At 42.0% G+C, this 16,152-nt stretch overlaps 1 protein-coding gene across 1 annotated transcript in view; it reads right to left on the bottom strand.

Annotated features, from left to right (window-relative positions):
* IMPG1 (interphotoreceptor matrix proteoglycan 1) overlaps positions 1 to 16,152 on the bottom strand; it is a 141,699-nt gene that overhangs the window by 11,289 nt on the left and 114,258 nt on the right. Inside the window, exons 12-14 of the mRNA XM_069974176.1 lie at positions 14,092 to 15,053; positions 9,513 to 9,732; positions 3,020 to 3,230 (exon numbers count right to left, since the gene is read on the bottom strand). Of these exons, the coding sequence (XP_069830277.1) occupies positions 3,020 to 3,230; positions 9,513 to 9,732; positions 14,092 to 15,053 (1,393 nt within the window). The remainder of the gene's footprint in view (positions 1 to 3,019; positions 3,231 to 9,512; positions 9,733 to 14,091; positions 15,054 to 16,152) is intronic.

Here is a 16,152-nt window from a genome sequence, read left to right on the forward strand (position 1 = left end):
GACCAAATTTGTCTCTTTTTTTTCTTGGAAACTTATCCTAGTTTCCCCAGGATTGGATCCAGTTTTTCCCTGGCACCCGGGGTGGAGTGGCAGGGAACGGAGCAACGTTGAGCGCTGATGAAAGTGCTTCTTTTCGTTTTGTTGAGTGATTCGCTCATCTCTACGTGGGAGATGTAGGCACTGATCGGCATATCCTACACACTGGACTTCCAAGATGCTCTTCCAAGTTCCTCTGATCTTCTGTACTGAGTCCCTCGGTTTTATGGAAGGGCAGCCAAGTGTTGAAAATCACCTCAATACAGGTTTTTGGCAGTGTCAGATTCGAAGCATGACCGCCCAAGGTGAACGACGCCTATTGCATCCTTTAAAACACATAATTGCGCCTGCAGTATCACACCATGTATCACACTATGTGTGCCGCACGTTGTCTTCTTTTTCTCTAGTTAAATGCAATCATATAATTTAATCATTTTCATCATGGTCACTTTCTGTACAGCCGTGACTAATTAAAAAAGTAATAAAACCGGGAACAACTACACTGGCCCAGTTCCTTAATACCAAATGTTAATATTTCTTGTCTATTTCTGTGAATATTTAGTTACAAATAAGCCATACATATAACGGAGGTCATTATTATGTTAGAAGCAACAAAAAAAGCAATCTCCGAGGGTCAAAAGCCAAAAGCAGCTCAATCATTAGCTCCCCCCCAGATGCAGCCTCCGAAGCCTGCCAAGAGCCCGCTGCATGCCTAACATAACTCTGCAATAATTATGGTAATGGAAAGATGGAGCCAAATGAGAGTTTTGTGCCAAATCCAACTGTAGGAGTATCAGCAGATACAGTACTTCAAGGAAAACTGCAAACGCTAAACAAATGCAACGCTGAATTCGGTGATGGGTTCACGCTATTGTAATCATTTGATTATATTAGAAATATGCTTTCTAGTATTATTCCAAATGTAATGTCTATTACTTAAAGGAGAAGTCCGGCAAAATTTTTTATTAAAGTATTGTATTGCCCCCCAAAAGTTATACAAATCCCCAATATACACTTATTATGGGAAATGCTTATAAAGTGCTTTTTTCCCTGCACCTACTACTGCATCAAGGCTTCACTTCCTGGATAACATGGTTATGTCACTTCCTGGATAAAATGGTGATGTCATGACCTGACTCCTAGAGCTGTGCGGGCTGTGGCTGCTAGAGAGGATGATGGCAGGGGGATGCTCAGTGCCCCTCCAGTGCCCTGTGTCCCTCAGTGTCCCCCTGCCATTATCCTCTCCAGCAGCCACAGCCCGCACAGCTCTGGGAGTTGGGTCGTGACATCACCATGTTATCCAGGAAGTGAAGCCTTGATGCAGTAGTAGGTGCAGGGAAAAAACACTATGTGTATTTCCCGTTAAAAGTGTATATTGGTGATTTCTATAACTTTTGGGAGACAATACAATACATTAATAAAAAATTAAGCCTTTTGCTGGACTTCTCCTTTAACCCACTTTAGGCTGAAGCCAAATTTGATCTTAAAGAGTTTCTGTTCTGATTAAATTGTTTTATGTTTTTGTTTCTTTTACTATATATAAATTCCTTAATATTCCAATGCAATATTGTCTAGGCACACATGCTAACAATACTGTCCTGGTTGTCTATGTTAGGCTCCAGGCTGCCTGTATAAGACTGTCAGACCTGGAGTTAGGAATGACTGGGTTGGTGAAGAGCCAACAAATGTCCCCCAGCTGCCGCTCCACCGACTTCTTCTTTACATTCAGTCACTCCCATGATCAGTACAGAATACTCTAAACCCATCTGTTATTGTGTCACCTTTAGTCCCAGTACTCAACAAGAGAGACATACATGATGGAGGAAGAAACGCTTAGGGCCTGTTCACATCACATTTGGCACTCCTGCTGAAACATCCATTGAATTATTTATAAAAAAAAAATTTAAACAGATCCATTAACTTTCAGTAGGGATTCGGTCTCCATTATAAATGTCAGTCTCTGTCCCTTTTAAAAGTTTCCATCAAGACCCTTTACTTAACAAGTTAAATCAAAGCTGTCTGAATATTCTGTCCTGTCAAAAAACAGGATCTTGACAGCTCTATGTTTGTAGAAAGCAAGTAAGGATGGCAATGCTGTTGCATCCTTTTAAATTATCCCATTTGGCATCTGTTTAATTATAGAGGTTTTTTTTTATATTATTAATACATTGCTGTATTAAAGTAATATTACTTTGTATTATAGCTTCATTAAAATAAGTGTATAATTTTTTATTTTATATATCCACTTCCATTGAGTGGTAACAGTAAGGGGCAACACAGGCCCCTCTTCTGCCACTAACCGTATAATACAGCCCTAAGCCATGCAGTTCCTGGGTCCTTGCCCTGATGAAGAGCTGCCCTAATGCGGCGTCATGTCCTCATGCCCCCCCCCCCCCCCCCCCCCCCCCCCGTACTGTATATAGTACCGGAGGAGGCTGCCCATCACTATAGCAGAGCTCAGCAGCCACTGTACAGTGATCAGTGATTTCTCACTGCTGGTGACTGCTGGATGGGACCCCATGCACATGCCAGCTGTGCCAAATGTTCATGTGTTCTCCATCAGGAGGGGAGGGCTAACCTAAAGCCATACAGGTCTGGCGGCGGCTTATGGCTCCCAGGTAAAAAGTTTCAGTTGTTAAAAATCCATCATGTTTGACCCTTCTCTCCAACAACATCATTTGTCAGTGTAGAGTTGGTAGGCCCCCATTCACCTTATACTGTCAGCCAAGGCATATGGTGGCATCAGATTTGGCTGACTTTATTATAGGTTGTATGGGCAGTATACACGTATACTTAGCATTGGGCTAGAAGCGGCAGTGATGAGAAGTAGTATATGTCATAACCATTTGATAAACACTCATGTTCTTAATTTTTGTGTCACATTAAAAGATAATCTTCATAATGTATCCTACAAAGCACTACACAGAGCACAACATACAGCAATAAAAAACAAATACCCTGGACCCATCAATGTTGATGTTACCTGCAAACAGCCCCTTTCCCATCTTCAATTTTACATTCTTCATCTTCCGAGCAATAATTGGGTTCCAGCTCACAAACGCTTTGGCATGGCAGTCCATCAATACTTATAAATCCAGGTTTGCATACACAGGATGCATCTTTTGTATGTGGGTCTATCGAGCAATCTGAAAATGTATCGCATGCCATGAACTTACATGGGTCGGCCTGGTCAGCTGAAAAGACATAAGAACACATCAAAACATTTTAATCATTTTTGAGAAAAAAAATAGCTGTTATGATATATTGATTTTATTGACAACTCTTTTTCTTAAAGGGAAACTATATGTCCCTATAGCGCACGGGACAACCACCCCCAGTGCATTGAGCAGCCCCTACCGGCTCACCCATTTTAATGAATATCAGCAGAAAGGGTTGGCCGGGGGGATCGGTGGTCTTGCCCCCAGTGCACCAAAAGGTAAGAAATGACCCACCTTCCCCTATTTTTCTAATAAAATTATCCTAACAATTAACATAAATGGTTTCACCATACGTGGAAATGTGTGGATTATATTGCCTCTCAACTTTGAGCAATTACATATATATCTCCACAAACTTTTTTTTTTTTTTCATTTGCAATAAGAGTGTCTATAAAAACTACACAATGTAAAACAAAAATGAATCCTTCATACAAGCCTGTCAGTAGAGAAATGAAGATAATTCTTCATATGTTTGGGCTGTGTGGTTGGGTGGCAAAATGGAAGCTTTTTCTTACAAAGAAAAACATCTAAGCCAGGCTATTGTTTTTTTTTTTTTTTGCCAAGACCTACATCAAGTCTGCCAAAAGCATGTGAGAAAAATATTATGGTCTGATGAGACCAAGGTTGAACTTTTTGGGGCATAATTTCAAAAGGCGTGGTTGGCGCAAAGCCAACACTGTACACTTTATCACCAAAAGTACACTATACCCACAATGTAATGGTGGAGGCATCTTTAGTCAAGATCAAAGGAATATTCACAGTTCCAAATATCAATAATTTTTTGCAAAAAACCTTTAGGCCTCTGCTGAAAAGTTGAAGGGGAAGAGGAATTTTAGCTTTTTGGCAAAACAGAGACCCCACAATGGCTTCGCCAAAAGAAGATCAGAGTTTTTAGAATTGCATGGCCAGAGCCCAGACCTGATTCCTATTGAAAATCTGTGGGGGGAATTTATGAAGAACAGCGCACTTGTACGCCGGTCTTAACTTAGGCCCTGCCCCCTTTTCCCCAACCGAATTCACTAAGAGGCGTGCACCTCTTAGTGAATCCAGCCGAACCTGTGCCCGACGTACCAAATCCATCAGGTGTAGATTTGGTTCATGATAAATGCCCGTCCATTGGGTGAGCGGAGGATATGGCAGATGTACGCCAGGGAAAAGGGGCAAATCTGTGCCTTCTCACCGGCATATGCCCCTGACGTACTTTTCATAAATGCCCCCCTTTGTGTTGACCTGAAGAGGGCTGTACACAGGAGATGGAAAAGTGGGTAAAGACTGCCAAGTCTAGATGTGTCATGCAGGTAGACTCGTACCCAAAAAAGACTGAATGCTGTTATAAATTTTAAGCAAATTTCAACAAAGTATTAGTTAAAGGGTGTGCATATTTAGGCAACTGCATTATTTTATTTTTCTAGTAAAAGATTTCAATTTGTTTTTCTGTTAAATTGTGCAAAAAAATGCAGAATTACTAACACTTTCAAGATCTCTTTAAAGTTGTTGAGGCTCCACTTATATTTGTTTATAAGGAAGCGATTCTGCATGCGATGTCAATGCCTAATACTTTATGTATGATTATTTAATATGATTTTAAATGAATATTTAGAATTATAGTATTGCTATGAGCAAGCGTAATAAAAAAATGCTATTAAGCGGCCAATTTGCCGGAAGAAACAAGGTACAGAGACAAGCGCTATTATAGTGATGAATTGTATTACGGTATTCAACCTTGTTTAAAAAAAAACATAAAAAAAACAGATCATCAAACAAATCCTATGTAAGCAATGAAAAAAAAAAAAACATTTCATATTGTAAAGCTGCTGGAGGTGTCCATGTATATTGGCATATTTATGTTACGCTGCTATAGCTTCTTAGTGATTATATTTTACGTGAAATGAACTTCGGCTGTAATTTATGATTCATTTTGTTTTCTTTTACATAGTCCATGAAGCCTAACAGAATATATAGAGCACTGGTACTATTTCTTTATTTGGTCCTCATAAGCTTTATCTCCTAGTGTTTAAGCATTGCTGCCTTGGACATCTCTAACAAATGTTGCACTTTTACTTCTACTTTACAACAAATGCTATAAGGGTGAAGAAGACGAAGAAGAAACAGACTCGATAAATCCACATTTCTGGTAGGTATTTCTTCTATACACAAAGGTTCTATTTGAATTGGTTTGGTTAGTTGTACAGTTAGAATGCGAATTGGTTCATTGTTAAGGAAGGCATAGTGTAAAGAAGCATTAAAGGGGCATTCCAGTTCCAGAAAAAAGAAAAGAAAAGTGAGTTAGGGAAAATGGAAAAAAGGGACTCTGTATCCACCAACCCACCCCACCCAACTGCTAATACCATCCTCTGATGAGAGTAAATCCTTACCCGTCATGTCTTTTAAAATGTGCCTGGTGCCTTGGTTAGAACAAAAAATGATCTTCTAAACTTGCAGCTTAGTGTCATACTGGCGTTGCCTTTCTTCCTCCCCACCCTCCTCATCATTAGGAACGCCCCCAGGCAGGATTTCTATTCATCTCTCGTCTAAACAGTGCACCTGTGTTGCTATGGCCCATGTGCAGTGTTTAGACAAGTGATGAATAGGAGAAATCCTGCCTGGGGGCGTTCCTAATGATGAGGGAGGAGAGGAAGAAGCGAGAGGTGTTGTAGACCTGGGGCACAGACACTCTAGGCCACACCAGTATGAAACAGGTCTGCATGTTTTGCTCTAACCAAGGAACCAGGCACATTTTAAAAGACACGACCGGTAAGGATTTACTCTCATCAAACGGATGGTACTAGCAGTTTGGTGGGGTGGGTCACTTCAATGAGTAATTATTCCTTTGTGTTGAGACTCCAACGACTACTCAAACATTTAAGGAATAATGCTCTGCAAACATCTTCTCTCCTCACTGTGAGAATCAGGCTCTATAGACTTTCTATAGAATCCATATCCTGCAGCGAGGACAGAGACAGGAAGACAAACACTTCTCCATACTGGACTAATCAAATGTTTGGCATGTCTTTGTAACATATCAAAAGTTTTTTTGTTTTTTTTTAAACAGTAGCAACACTTTAAAGATCACGGTATTACAGTCATCCAGTCTCTATATGCGAAATAAGGCCATGTTCACACAACGTATTTTTTGCTTAAAGTGTCACTGTCGTGAAATTTTTTTTTGCAGAAATCAATAGTCCAGGCAATTTTAAGAAACTTTGTAATTGGGTTTATTATCCGAAAAATGCATTTTTATCATGAAAAAGCAGTTTGAAGCTCTCCCCCCTGTCTTCATTGTTCTCCTATGGAGAGAGCTAAAGAAAAGACCAAAACAGGACAACAAAGAGTTAATCTACAAATCCCTCACGGGATATCTCCTGTGACAGTCACCAGTGACCTGTCTGAGCTCGGATTACAGCTGTCACCCAGCTCCGTGCCTGTAATCCTCTGTTATCTGCTTTCTGCTGCCGGCTAACTCCCTCCTTCCTCCTCCCCCCTCCCCTCTCCCTAGAACAGACAGGGGACGTCTCCTGCAACAAGTCACAATTTTCAGATTTTTCAGAGTGGATGAAAAAGAGGAAGGAGGGGGGGACCTGGGAAAAGGCTTTTTACATGCAGATAATGGCAGATTTGGCTAATAAACCCAATTACAAAGTTTCTTAAAATCGCCTGGACTATTGATTTCTGCAAAAAAAAAAAATACGACAGTGACTCTTTAACCTCTTAAGGACGCTTACCCGTACGTCATGCGTCCGCAAGAGGTGTTCAGAGCGGGGCCGCGCGGCGACCCCGCTCTGAACCGCCGCGATCCTGTGTGCTGCGTGTAGCCCAGGACCGCGGCTATTAGCGACCATGGTCCGATTGCTGTGCCCACTAATCACGTAATCAGATGCCTCCGATTACCTTCTGCAGCACTTCTCTGGTGGCGCAGATCGCCCCCCCGGGACGTTGTCCCGGAGGAGCGATCTCCATATCTTCATCCAGCCGGGGTCTCCGCCAAGATGTCGCTGATCCTGGCTCGGCACTCGTTTGTTTTCGGCTGCAGCAGCCGAAAGCAAACAAGTGCCGATCTCATTGACCTTTGCTGTATAAGTATACAGCAACGATCTCAATGAGACATCAGTGTGTATATACTAGAAGTGTGTAAAAAAAAAAAAAAAAGTGTTCTTATTAGTAAAAAGCCCCCTCCCCTAATAAAAGTTTAAATCACCCCCCTTTTCCCATGTTTTAAATAAAAGTAAATAAATAAATTAACATGTTTTGTATCGCCGTACGAGATCAATAATGTGATTAATTAATAGTTTAGGCGATTACGCATGCGGCCATACCAAACATGTATATTTATTTATTTTTATAACCTGGGAAAAGGGGGGCGATTCAAACTTTTATTAGGGGAGGGGGCTTTTTATTAATAACAACACTTCTTTTTTTCTTTTACACTTATACTAAACCCCCCCCCCCCCGGGACTAGATTGATGAGATAGGCACTTTGATTGCTTCCGACGATCGGACCGTGCCCGCTAATAGCCGCGGCCCCGGGCTACGAGCGGCACCCGGGACCGCGCCAACCCGTACGTTCAGAGCCGCCTATGTGCATCCCCGAAAATAAGACATAGTGCCTGTTTTTGAGGAAAACAAAATATTAGGCAGTGTCTTATTTTCGGGGAAAAAACACCACGATATATGGCTGGCTTCACTTTGTTGCTGCAGTGAAAAGGTGGAAGGAGACATACAGGATAGTAACAGTAATTATCTATACCTCTTATCCCAGATAGTTACCTTAGAAGTAGAGATGAGCGAACCTTGAGCATGCTCGAGTCCAGGGGCGTAGCTAGGATTCATGGGGCCTCATAGCAAAAAACTGTATGGGGCCCCATAAATCCTGTATGCCCCCCCCTCGCCAAACACAGACATTGACACACATATATACACACAGAGGCACCATTAATATATATACAGATACGCCACTGACATACACACATATATACACTGTACTGTGATTACACTAGTGCAGATGTATACACCATGAATAGACTGTACACAGCGAAATCATCTGATTGTAATAAGAAATACTCAACCAGAAATAAAAGAAAATGCTGCAGATATTAATGGTGGGTTCTGTTATTAGAGCCCAGCATTAATAGAAGCTGCTGCAGAACATCTTTGGGAGCAAACACACATATACACCAGTGCTACAGACATTGCTGACATACACAAACACACATACACACACACATATACACCAGTGCTACAGACATTGCTGACATACACAAACACACACACACACACACACATATACACCAGTGCTACAGACATTGCTGACATACACACACACATATATATATATATATATATATATATATATATATATATATATATATATACACAGATACATACACATACTGACATATAAATATATACACAGATACATATGTACACTCACTGACATATACATATACCCACAGATACATATATACACTCACTGACACACATACACAGCACTTACAGCTCCCAGGCTCCCCCCTCCTCCTCCTGTAGTCCAGGCTGATCTTCACATAGAGGTATTGAGGACCTTTGGGTCATGTGACCCAAAGGTCCTTAATCCCTCTCCTGTCCTGTCTGTCAGGTCCTGCTCCTCTGTTCAGCCTGCTCACCCGGCACTACAGTGAGGGGGCTGAACAGTGCAGTGGGGGTCCCTCTTCCTCTCTGGACCCCTGGGGGAGCGGGGTACCTACCATGAAGACAGGGCAGGCTTCCTCGGGCCCCCTACATGCAGGGGCCCCATAGCAGTCGCCTTCCCTGCCTTCACTGTAGCTACGCCACTGCTCGAGTCGATCCGAAACCGAACTTTCGGCATTTGATTAGCGGTGGCTGCTGAAGTTGGATAAAGCCCTAAGGCTATGTGGAAATCATGGATATAGTCATTGGCTGTATCCATGTTTTCCAGACAACCTTAGAGCTTTATCCAAGTTCAGCAGCCCCAGCTAATCAAATGCCGAACGTTCGGGTTCGGATCGACTCGAACCTGAACCTGGTTCGCTCATCTCTACTTATAAGCCATCTTCCTATCTCCAATATAGAGTTAAAAATTACCCATTGTCTAGAACTGCAGATTCTAAATGTATTCTCACATAGTCAAGCTATTTCCAGCGTCAGCCTATGAATCTTTTATTTACTTATTTTAAAGCCAACATTGACAAGAAGGTTACAGCCTTCCGCTTAATTCTTACCAGCACAAGATTTAGAGGATTTTAGGTGCGTGGATTTTCTTACCTGGCTCAATGTCAAGTGAATAACTGTCAATCTGTAAATTTAGGAGCTGTGCGGCAACGTTGCAGAAATCTTCCAAAACGCATTGGACGGCCTTGGTGACATTATAGGGCACAGACTTGGCGAATTTCAGCTTGCTGTTCACAATCACACTCCCCTTCTTGAAGTTCAGGATTTCAAGGTGCTTAAATCCTGTAAGATTGGTTTGAAGATATGGAAGCAGCTGCAAGAAAGAAGCCCCTGCATTATTAACACATCTCCACTATCTGTACTTTTATATTCTTTGTTGCTTGTCAGTTTAAATACCAATTCATTTTCTCTACTATGGCGCCGGTGTCCGTGGATATTATATTAGAAAGTATACAAAGTCATTCTATTGAATTGATTTAAAAAAATGCCATATTATAAATGGGAAAGTGTTGGGAGAAATGATTTACCAAACCGCAGTCAGGGGAGAGATTTATCAACGTGATGAATCCATTTAGAAGATAAGAAAAATGGCCTAACCCGCTACCAATTTATCATATAATACGTTTGATGCAACTTACTAGGCATGGCGGACATATTTTTTTCCTCTTTTCGCAACATTTTTCAGAAAAAGAAACCTTTAGTAACTGTGGTACATGTAATCTTACTTTATAACATTTAGCACTAGTAGTTCTTTCGCAATGTAAAGTGTACCTGCCAAAAGTGTAAGAGTTTAGAGTTAAAGGGGTAGTTCAGCAAAAAATTTAAAATAAATTAAATAAAAAATTCTTTCACATTAACTGTTGCCAGAAAGTGCCAGAGATTGAATTGTCAGGAACTGCCCAGAGCAGTAGCAAATCCCTAAAGAAAACCTCTCCTGCTCTTCAGAATGGAAATAATACCACTTTCTGCAGGACATACAGCAGCTGGAAGACAAAAGATTTTTAATAGAAGTAAATTACAAATCTCTGGCACTTTCTGGCACCAGTTGGTTTGAAAGAGATTTTCAGAACTAGAAAGAATTGCTACCCCTTTAAGATGGGGAGGGGGGTGCAACCACATCTGCAAGTGAGAACATTCCTGGCCCCTCCTCTCAGTTATGACTGATAGCTTGTGGATCCAGTCAGGAGAGCACTAGAGCTAATAGTTGCGGCCTAAAGCAGTGCTTCTCAATTACAGTCCTCATGGCTCAACAGGTCATGTTTTGAGGATGTCCTCGGTATTTCATAGGCAATATAATTATACTTGGTGCATCCGGTATTAACACAGGTGTTCTTTGTCTGGGATATCCTCAAAACATGACCTGTTGGTGGGCCATAAGGACTGGAATTGAGAAACACTGGCCTAGAGAATGAGCGTGGCATCCAACTTCTCCAATGCCCGATGCCTTCCCGTTCCGTGGGGAAGGTGGAGACAGCCCGAGTACCGTCTGGGACTGTCTCCACCTTCCTCACGGAACAGGAAGGCATCAAATGACGAAGGTTCAAGTTCGATAGAACCTGAAAATTCCCGATGTTCGATCATCTCTATTCTTGAACAGTGCAGAGAACTTCTTATAGTTATGTTACTTATTTAACACTATTGTAGTGTAGTGTCATTACACTTCAGCTAAGGAAATTTACTGCAACCCAGCTTTTTATCTTTTATAAAATGGAGCCTGATAGAATGAGAGACCTACTGAGAAATTGCACCCACACCATACAGTACATAGATACATACAATTAAATGTTATTTGCAAATAACACATGGGAATGGGGCAACATAAAGAATAACTTTCATTGTTCTTAAAGGAGAATTCCGGGCAGGGGGCTTTTTTGCCACAGTGTCGGGGAGGATGAAAGAAATAATGTGCACGCACCTCCCCAAATCCAGAACTGGTGCCATATACCACAGCTCCAGTCCCTGGACGCTTTCTGGTTAGAGAGAGGATCTGACGTCATGACGTTCCAGGGCCGCTCAGCCAGTTAGTGGAGGAGGCGGTACCGTGCTATGGCTACTGAATGGCTGAAGTCACATCCCAGGTCCTCTTTTTAACCAGGAAGCAACCGGGGGACCAGAGGTGCGGTATACAGGCTCCAGTCCCCGGCAACTTCCTGGTTAGAGAAAGAACCTTGGACATGACGTTCCAGGACCGCTCAGCCAGTCAGCAGGCGAGGTGGGACTCTGCTATGGCTACTGACTGTCTGAGCAGGCCTGGAAGTCACATTCCAAGTCCTCTTTTTAACCAGGAAGCGACCGGGGGGACCAGAGGTGCGGTATACAGGCACCAGTCCCCGTCATCTTCCTGGTTAGAGAAGGAACCTTGGACGTGTTGTTCTAGGACTGCTCAGCTACTCAGCAGGTGCGGTGGGACTCACACGGCTGCTGACTGTCTGAGTGGGCCTATAAGTCCCAACCCAGATCTTCTCTTTTACCAGGAAGCGACCAGGGGACCAGAGGGGCGGTATACGGGCACCAGTACTAGAACCGGAGAAATGAGTGCACATTATTTCTTTCATTCTCCCCCTCCCTGGCAAAAGAACCCCCTGCCCAGAATTCTCCTTTAAATGAAGGGTAGTACTACTTTGTGGACTGGCTCCTTTAAATTAATTTTACTATGTAAAGAAAATCTAATGTTTTATAGAGAACAGATCAGGAGAGAACATTTTATCCCGTTTTTATTACAAACATTTTGATGGCTTTGTGTTTCTAGTTTTCATTTTCTTTGCAACACAGCAAATGTGAAATATTCCAGTATCAATACAAGCCACGCGCAATAACCAAAATGCTGCCATTTCCAGTATGGTGCCGCTCACTTTTTAGCCTCCCTGTGTAGACTGGGTCAGCAGATTCATCTAAGTATCATTAAATGGCAGGAGATTTAATGAAAGTTGTCAGCTTTACTGCTGGTAACAAAGACGGCTAAGAAACTGGAAAGAAGTTGTACGCATCTAATATGGCTACAACAGCGGAATTTAAAAAAAACAACAACATTAAAAGCAATAGAAAAAAGGATGTAGATGAAAATTTTTGATCAAATTTACAGATCAGATTGATTAAATGAAACTAAAGTAAAATAATTCACTTAAGATGATGGAATGGTAGTTCTAGGAACCGATGACTCGTATGTAACAGCCGTCACTGTTCAAGGTGGCATCTGTCCTTTTCCCCTGCATGATGCATTTTGTTTGGGCATTTTTCATGAATAAAAAGCCTTGAAGATGACACTAGTGAGAGCTGTTGCATTATTTCTTACTCCTTCCTCTTAAAGCGATAGCTGATTTTAATCCAAGATCTGTCCTGGGGTCCATTCGGCAGGTGATGCAGTTATTGTCATAAAAAACAACTTTTAAACTTTCAGCCCTGTGTCAAATTGGCGTGGCCTAGAGTGTGTATGCCCTAGGATTGCACCGCCCTCTCCATCCCTCCTCCATGCCCTCCTCATCACTAGGAAAGACCCCAGGCAGGATTTTTCCTATTCATCACCTGAACACTGCACAGGTGCCTTAACGATACAGCTCATGGGCAGTCTTCACACAGGTGATGAATAGCAGAAATTCTAGTTGCATTCCTTATCATAAGAAGGGCGGGGAGGAAGGACAGAGAGGGTGTGCCAGCCTAATGCATACACAATCTAGGCCACGCCAATTTGACACAAGGCTGCAAGTTTAAAAATAGTTTTCTATGACAAAAACTGCATCACCTGCCGAGCGGACCCCAGGACTGATCTTGGATTTAAAGCAGCTATTTGAAAGTACAAGCGGTGTGGGGGGTCAGATTGTTGGTACAGAGTCGCTTTAAGTGAGTTACATTGATCTGTTTTCTATGACAGCAGACCACTGTCATGTCCCATGTGCTACAGTGCAAGCTTGGCAAGCTTTGTTGGCGATGCCAACCCACTTCTTGTTTTATGAAATTAAAGGAGAAGTCCAGCCGTTTTTAAAATCTGTCAGCTGGCAGAGGCATGCGGGAATTTTTATAACAAGTGCAAACTTACTGCTCCCCGTGCCTGGGGTGAGTGGTGGGATTGGTCTCGGGACCCCCGCTGGGCTCCAGGATCTCCGGCGCTGACATGTCATGACCCGGCTGATGGACTGGCCGCTCAGCCAGTCAGTGACTGGGGTAGGACACGTTCCATTCCACTACTTGGCTTAGCGGCCAGTTCATCAGCCGGGACAGACATTTTCGGGACCCACTTTACGACTGGGGGAAAATGCTACAATTTCCATCATGTCTGGACAACCAAAGCTAAAGCTTTTGCTGTTCAGGCCTGATGAGAATTGTAGCTTTGCAACTGGGAGGGCCAAATGTTTTCTATCCCTGCTTTAAAGTATGATAAATTGCAGTTTTATACTCTGAAACTCACAAAAATGAGTGAAGTTCATGAGTTATGATTATTCATACATATGATTTGTGATTGATATTTAACATACCATTTCATTTCCATCTTTTTATCACCCCTTGTTCTTATCAGCTCTTGGCAAGACTTTGACTAAAATAACCAACAACTCAGACTATGATTTTTTTTTTTGTTAAAAAACAAAAAAACTAAAACAACAACTACATTGTAGCCTAGATAGAGTACATCACAGTATAGTTAATACAGTTCTCTTCCAAGTAATAAATGTTTACCCACCAGGTGTAGGAATTGCTGTTCAAGTGTTCTGTATTCTGGTGAACTTTTATTGAATAGGTCATCAGAAAACGGCATGTTAGTCACCCGTAGGCTAAAGAACACAACAAGTTCTTTTCCCTTGTCAGCAGAAAGCTGTGTGCTAGATGTTAAATGTTCTAGCGGAGAGAACTCTGTGGAATTACGTGTGAGAGTATCCAACGTTAATGTAGAGGCTTTGTTTTCTTCCTGTTCGTTTGTGCCGCCTATGACTTCACGGTCATCAATACCATGCCCAACACTTTCTGTCACACTAGTATGTGTGAAGCTGGATTCTAGGAAACTAGAAGATGTCGATATGCCGTCACTATTATCTTCGTACTGATAAATGCTTCTAGTAGAGCCTGGGATCATTTCTTGAGTAGTTTTTTCAGTTATTTCATCTATTTTTGGGTACGTGCTTTCTAATCCTACTGATCCCAAAGTTGATTGTTCAAAGGCTGACCCTGCTTCTTCAAACAAATCTGCTACAGTCGGAGTGGGTTTCTCCAGAGATCCTACTTCTCCCACAGTAGTTTCTTTGATTTCTTCAAAACTTTGAGTGGTAATGTCAAACACTTCGAAGGACTCTGGAGTTGTTTCTTGTATTACCCATTCGGTTGTTTCATCTTGGGAGGTGTCTTCAAGTTGTTCAATACCAGGGATAGAGTTACTGTCTTTATGGATATGGGGAGCTTCAAAATGTGATAGTGTCACACTATCTGACGGCAGTTCTTGAGTTGGGGAAACAAAAATTATATTTGAGTCTATGAAAGCAGGCAATGTTTTTAGAGTACTAACTGGAGCTGGCTCAATCGTCAAAGTTTCATCTTCTGGCAAAATGACATTAATGTTTACGGAGGTGAAGGTATCTGAAGAGTGGGAGGGCAGGGATGTTTTATTAATAAGTAGAATTTTATCCGTCAGATCCTCTACACCAAAAGTATCTGGAATGAGAAAATAAAAAGGCCATAAGCATGTCAATGTTTTCCATTTTTTAAATCGAAATACTATGAATATATTGACATTGTGTGGGCCAAAAATCACCATTCACATCAATGTGCTCACCATGGAAATGGTCCAGCTGGAGATATTTATAACTGTTCTCAGATCACATATTTTCAAGAAAACCAATGAACCTTTCATATAATGGTCTGGTAGTTCACGTTTAATATGAAAGACCTTAAAGGGGTGGTTTCCTGAAGAAAACTAGATCTGTAGTGATGCATTATGTCAAATGTACAAGCATTTCAAAATTTTTTTTTTTTTTTGAATGATATAGACTCACTAATCCCCCATGTGCTGCTTTATTTAATAACATGTTGCCCTTGGTTAAAGGGAACCAATCAGGATAAAAATGCGTATAAGTAAACGTGCTGATAAATTACCCAGCACACTTCCCTAACATATGCTTATAGCCTCCATCCCTGCCTGCAATAATCCGCAAACTTTCTTTAATAAAGACCCAGGCTGTATGTACATGAACCTCTATCTAGTCATCTGGGCATTGTCCTTCTTCCAAGTAGTCCCGGTCCCGGGCAGCGTCAGCGCTGTAATCGTGTTCCTCTAGGCGTGATTCAAAGCTCTGTTACCCCCAGTACTTCATTGAGAGCAGAATCGGAGCTTCCAAAGTCTTCTTTCGGGCGGACATGTGCAGTAGAGTGGCATCGTATCCGTGCTGTACTGTACGTCTGCCCAAAGGAAGACTTCGGAGCTCCAATGTTAGGGAAGGCCCATCTCTCAATGACGCACTGGGGCTAACAGCGATTTGAATCACACCTAGAAGGATGTTATTATGGCGCTAATGCCACCCGGAATCGTGACTACTTGGAAGAATGACAACGCTCAGATAACTAGTTGGGGGTCATTTACATACCGTGGGGTCTTTATTAAAGTAAGTTTGTGGATTATTGCAGGCAGGGACGAAGGGTATAGGCATATATTAGGGAAGTGTGCTGGTTTACTTAGCTTTATATGTGTTTGTTTTTTATTGATTGGTGCCCTTTTAGGCCGGCCAGGCATCCACTAGTTTGGGTCACTCCTGCT

The sequence above is a fragment of the Dendropsophus ebraccatus genome, chromosome 6 (assembly GCF_027789765.1).
Source record: "Dendropsophus ebraccatus isolate aDenEbr1 chromosome 6, aDenEbr1.pat, whole genome shotgun sequence".
NCBI lineage: Eukaryota > Metazoa > Chordata > Amphibia > Anura > Hylidae > Dendropsophus > Dendropsophus ebraccatus.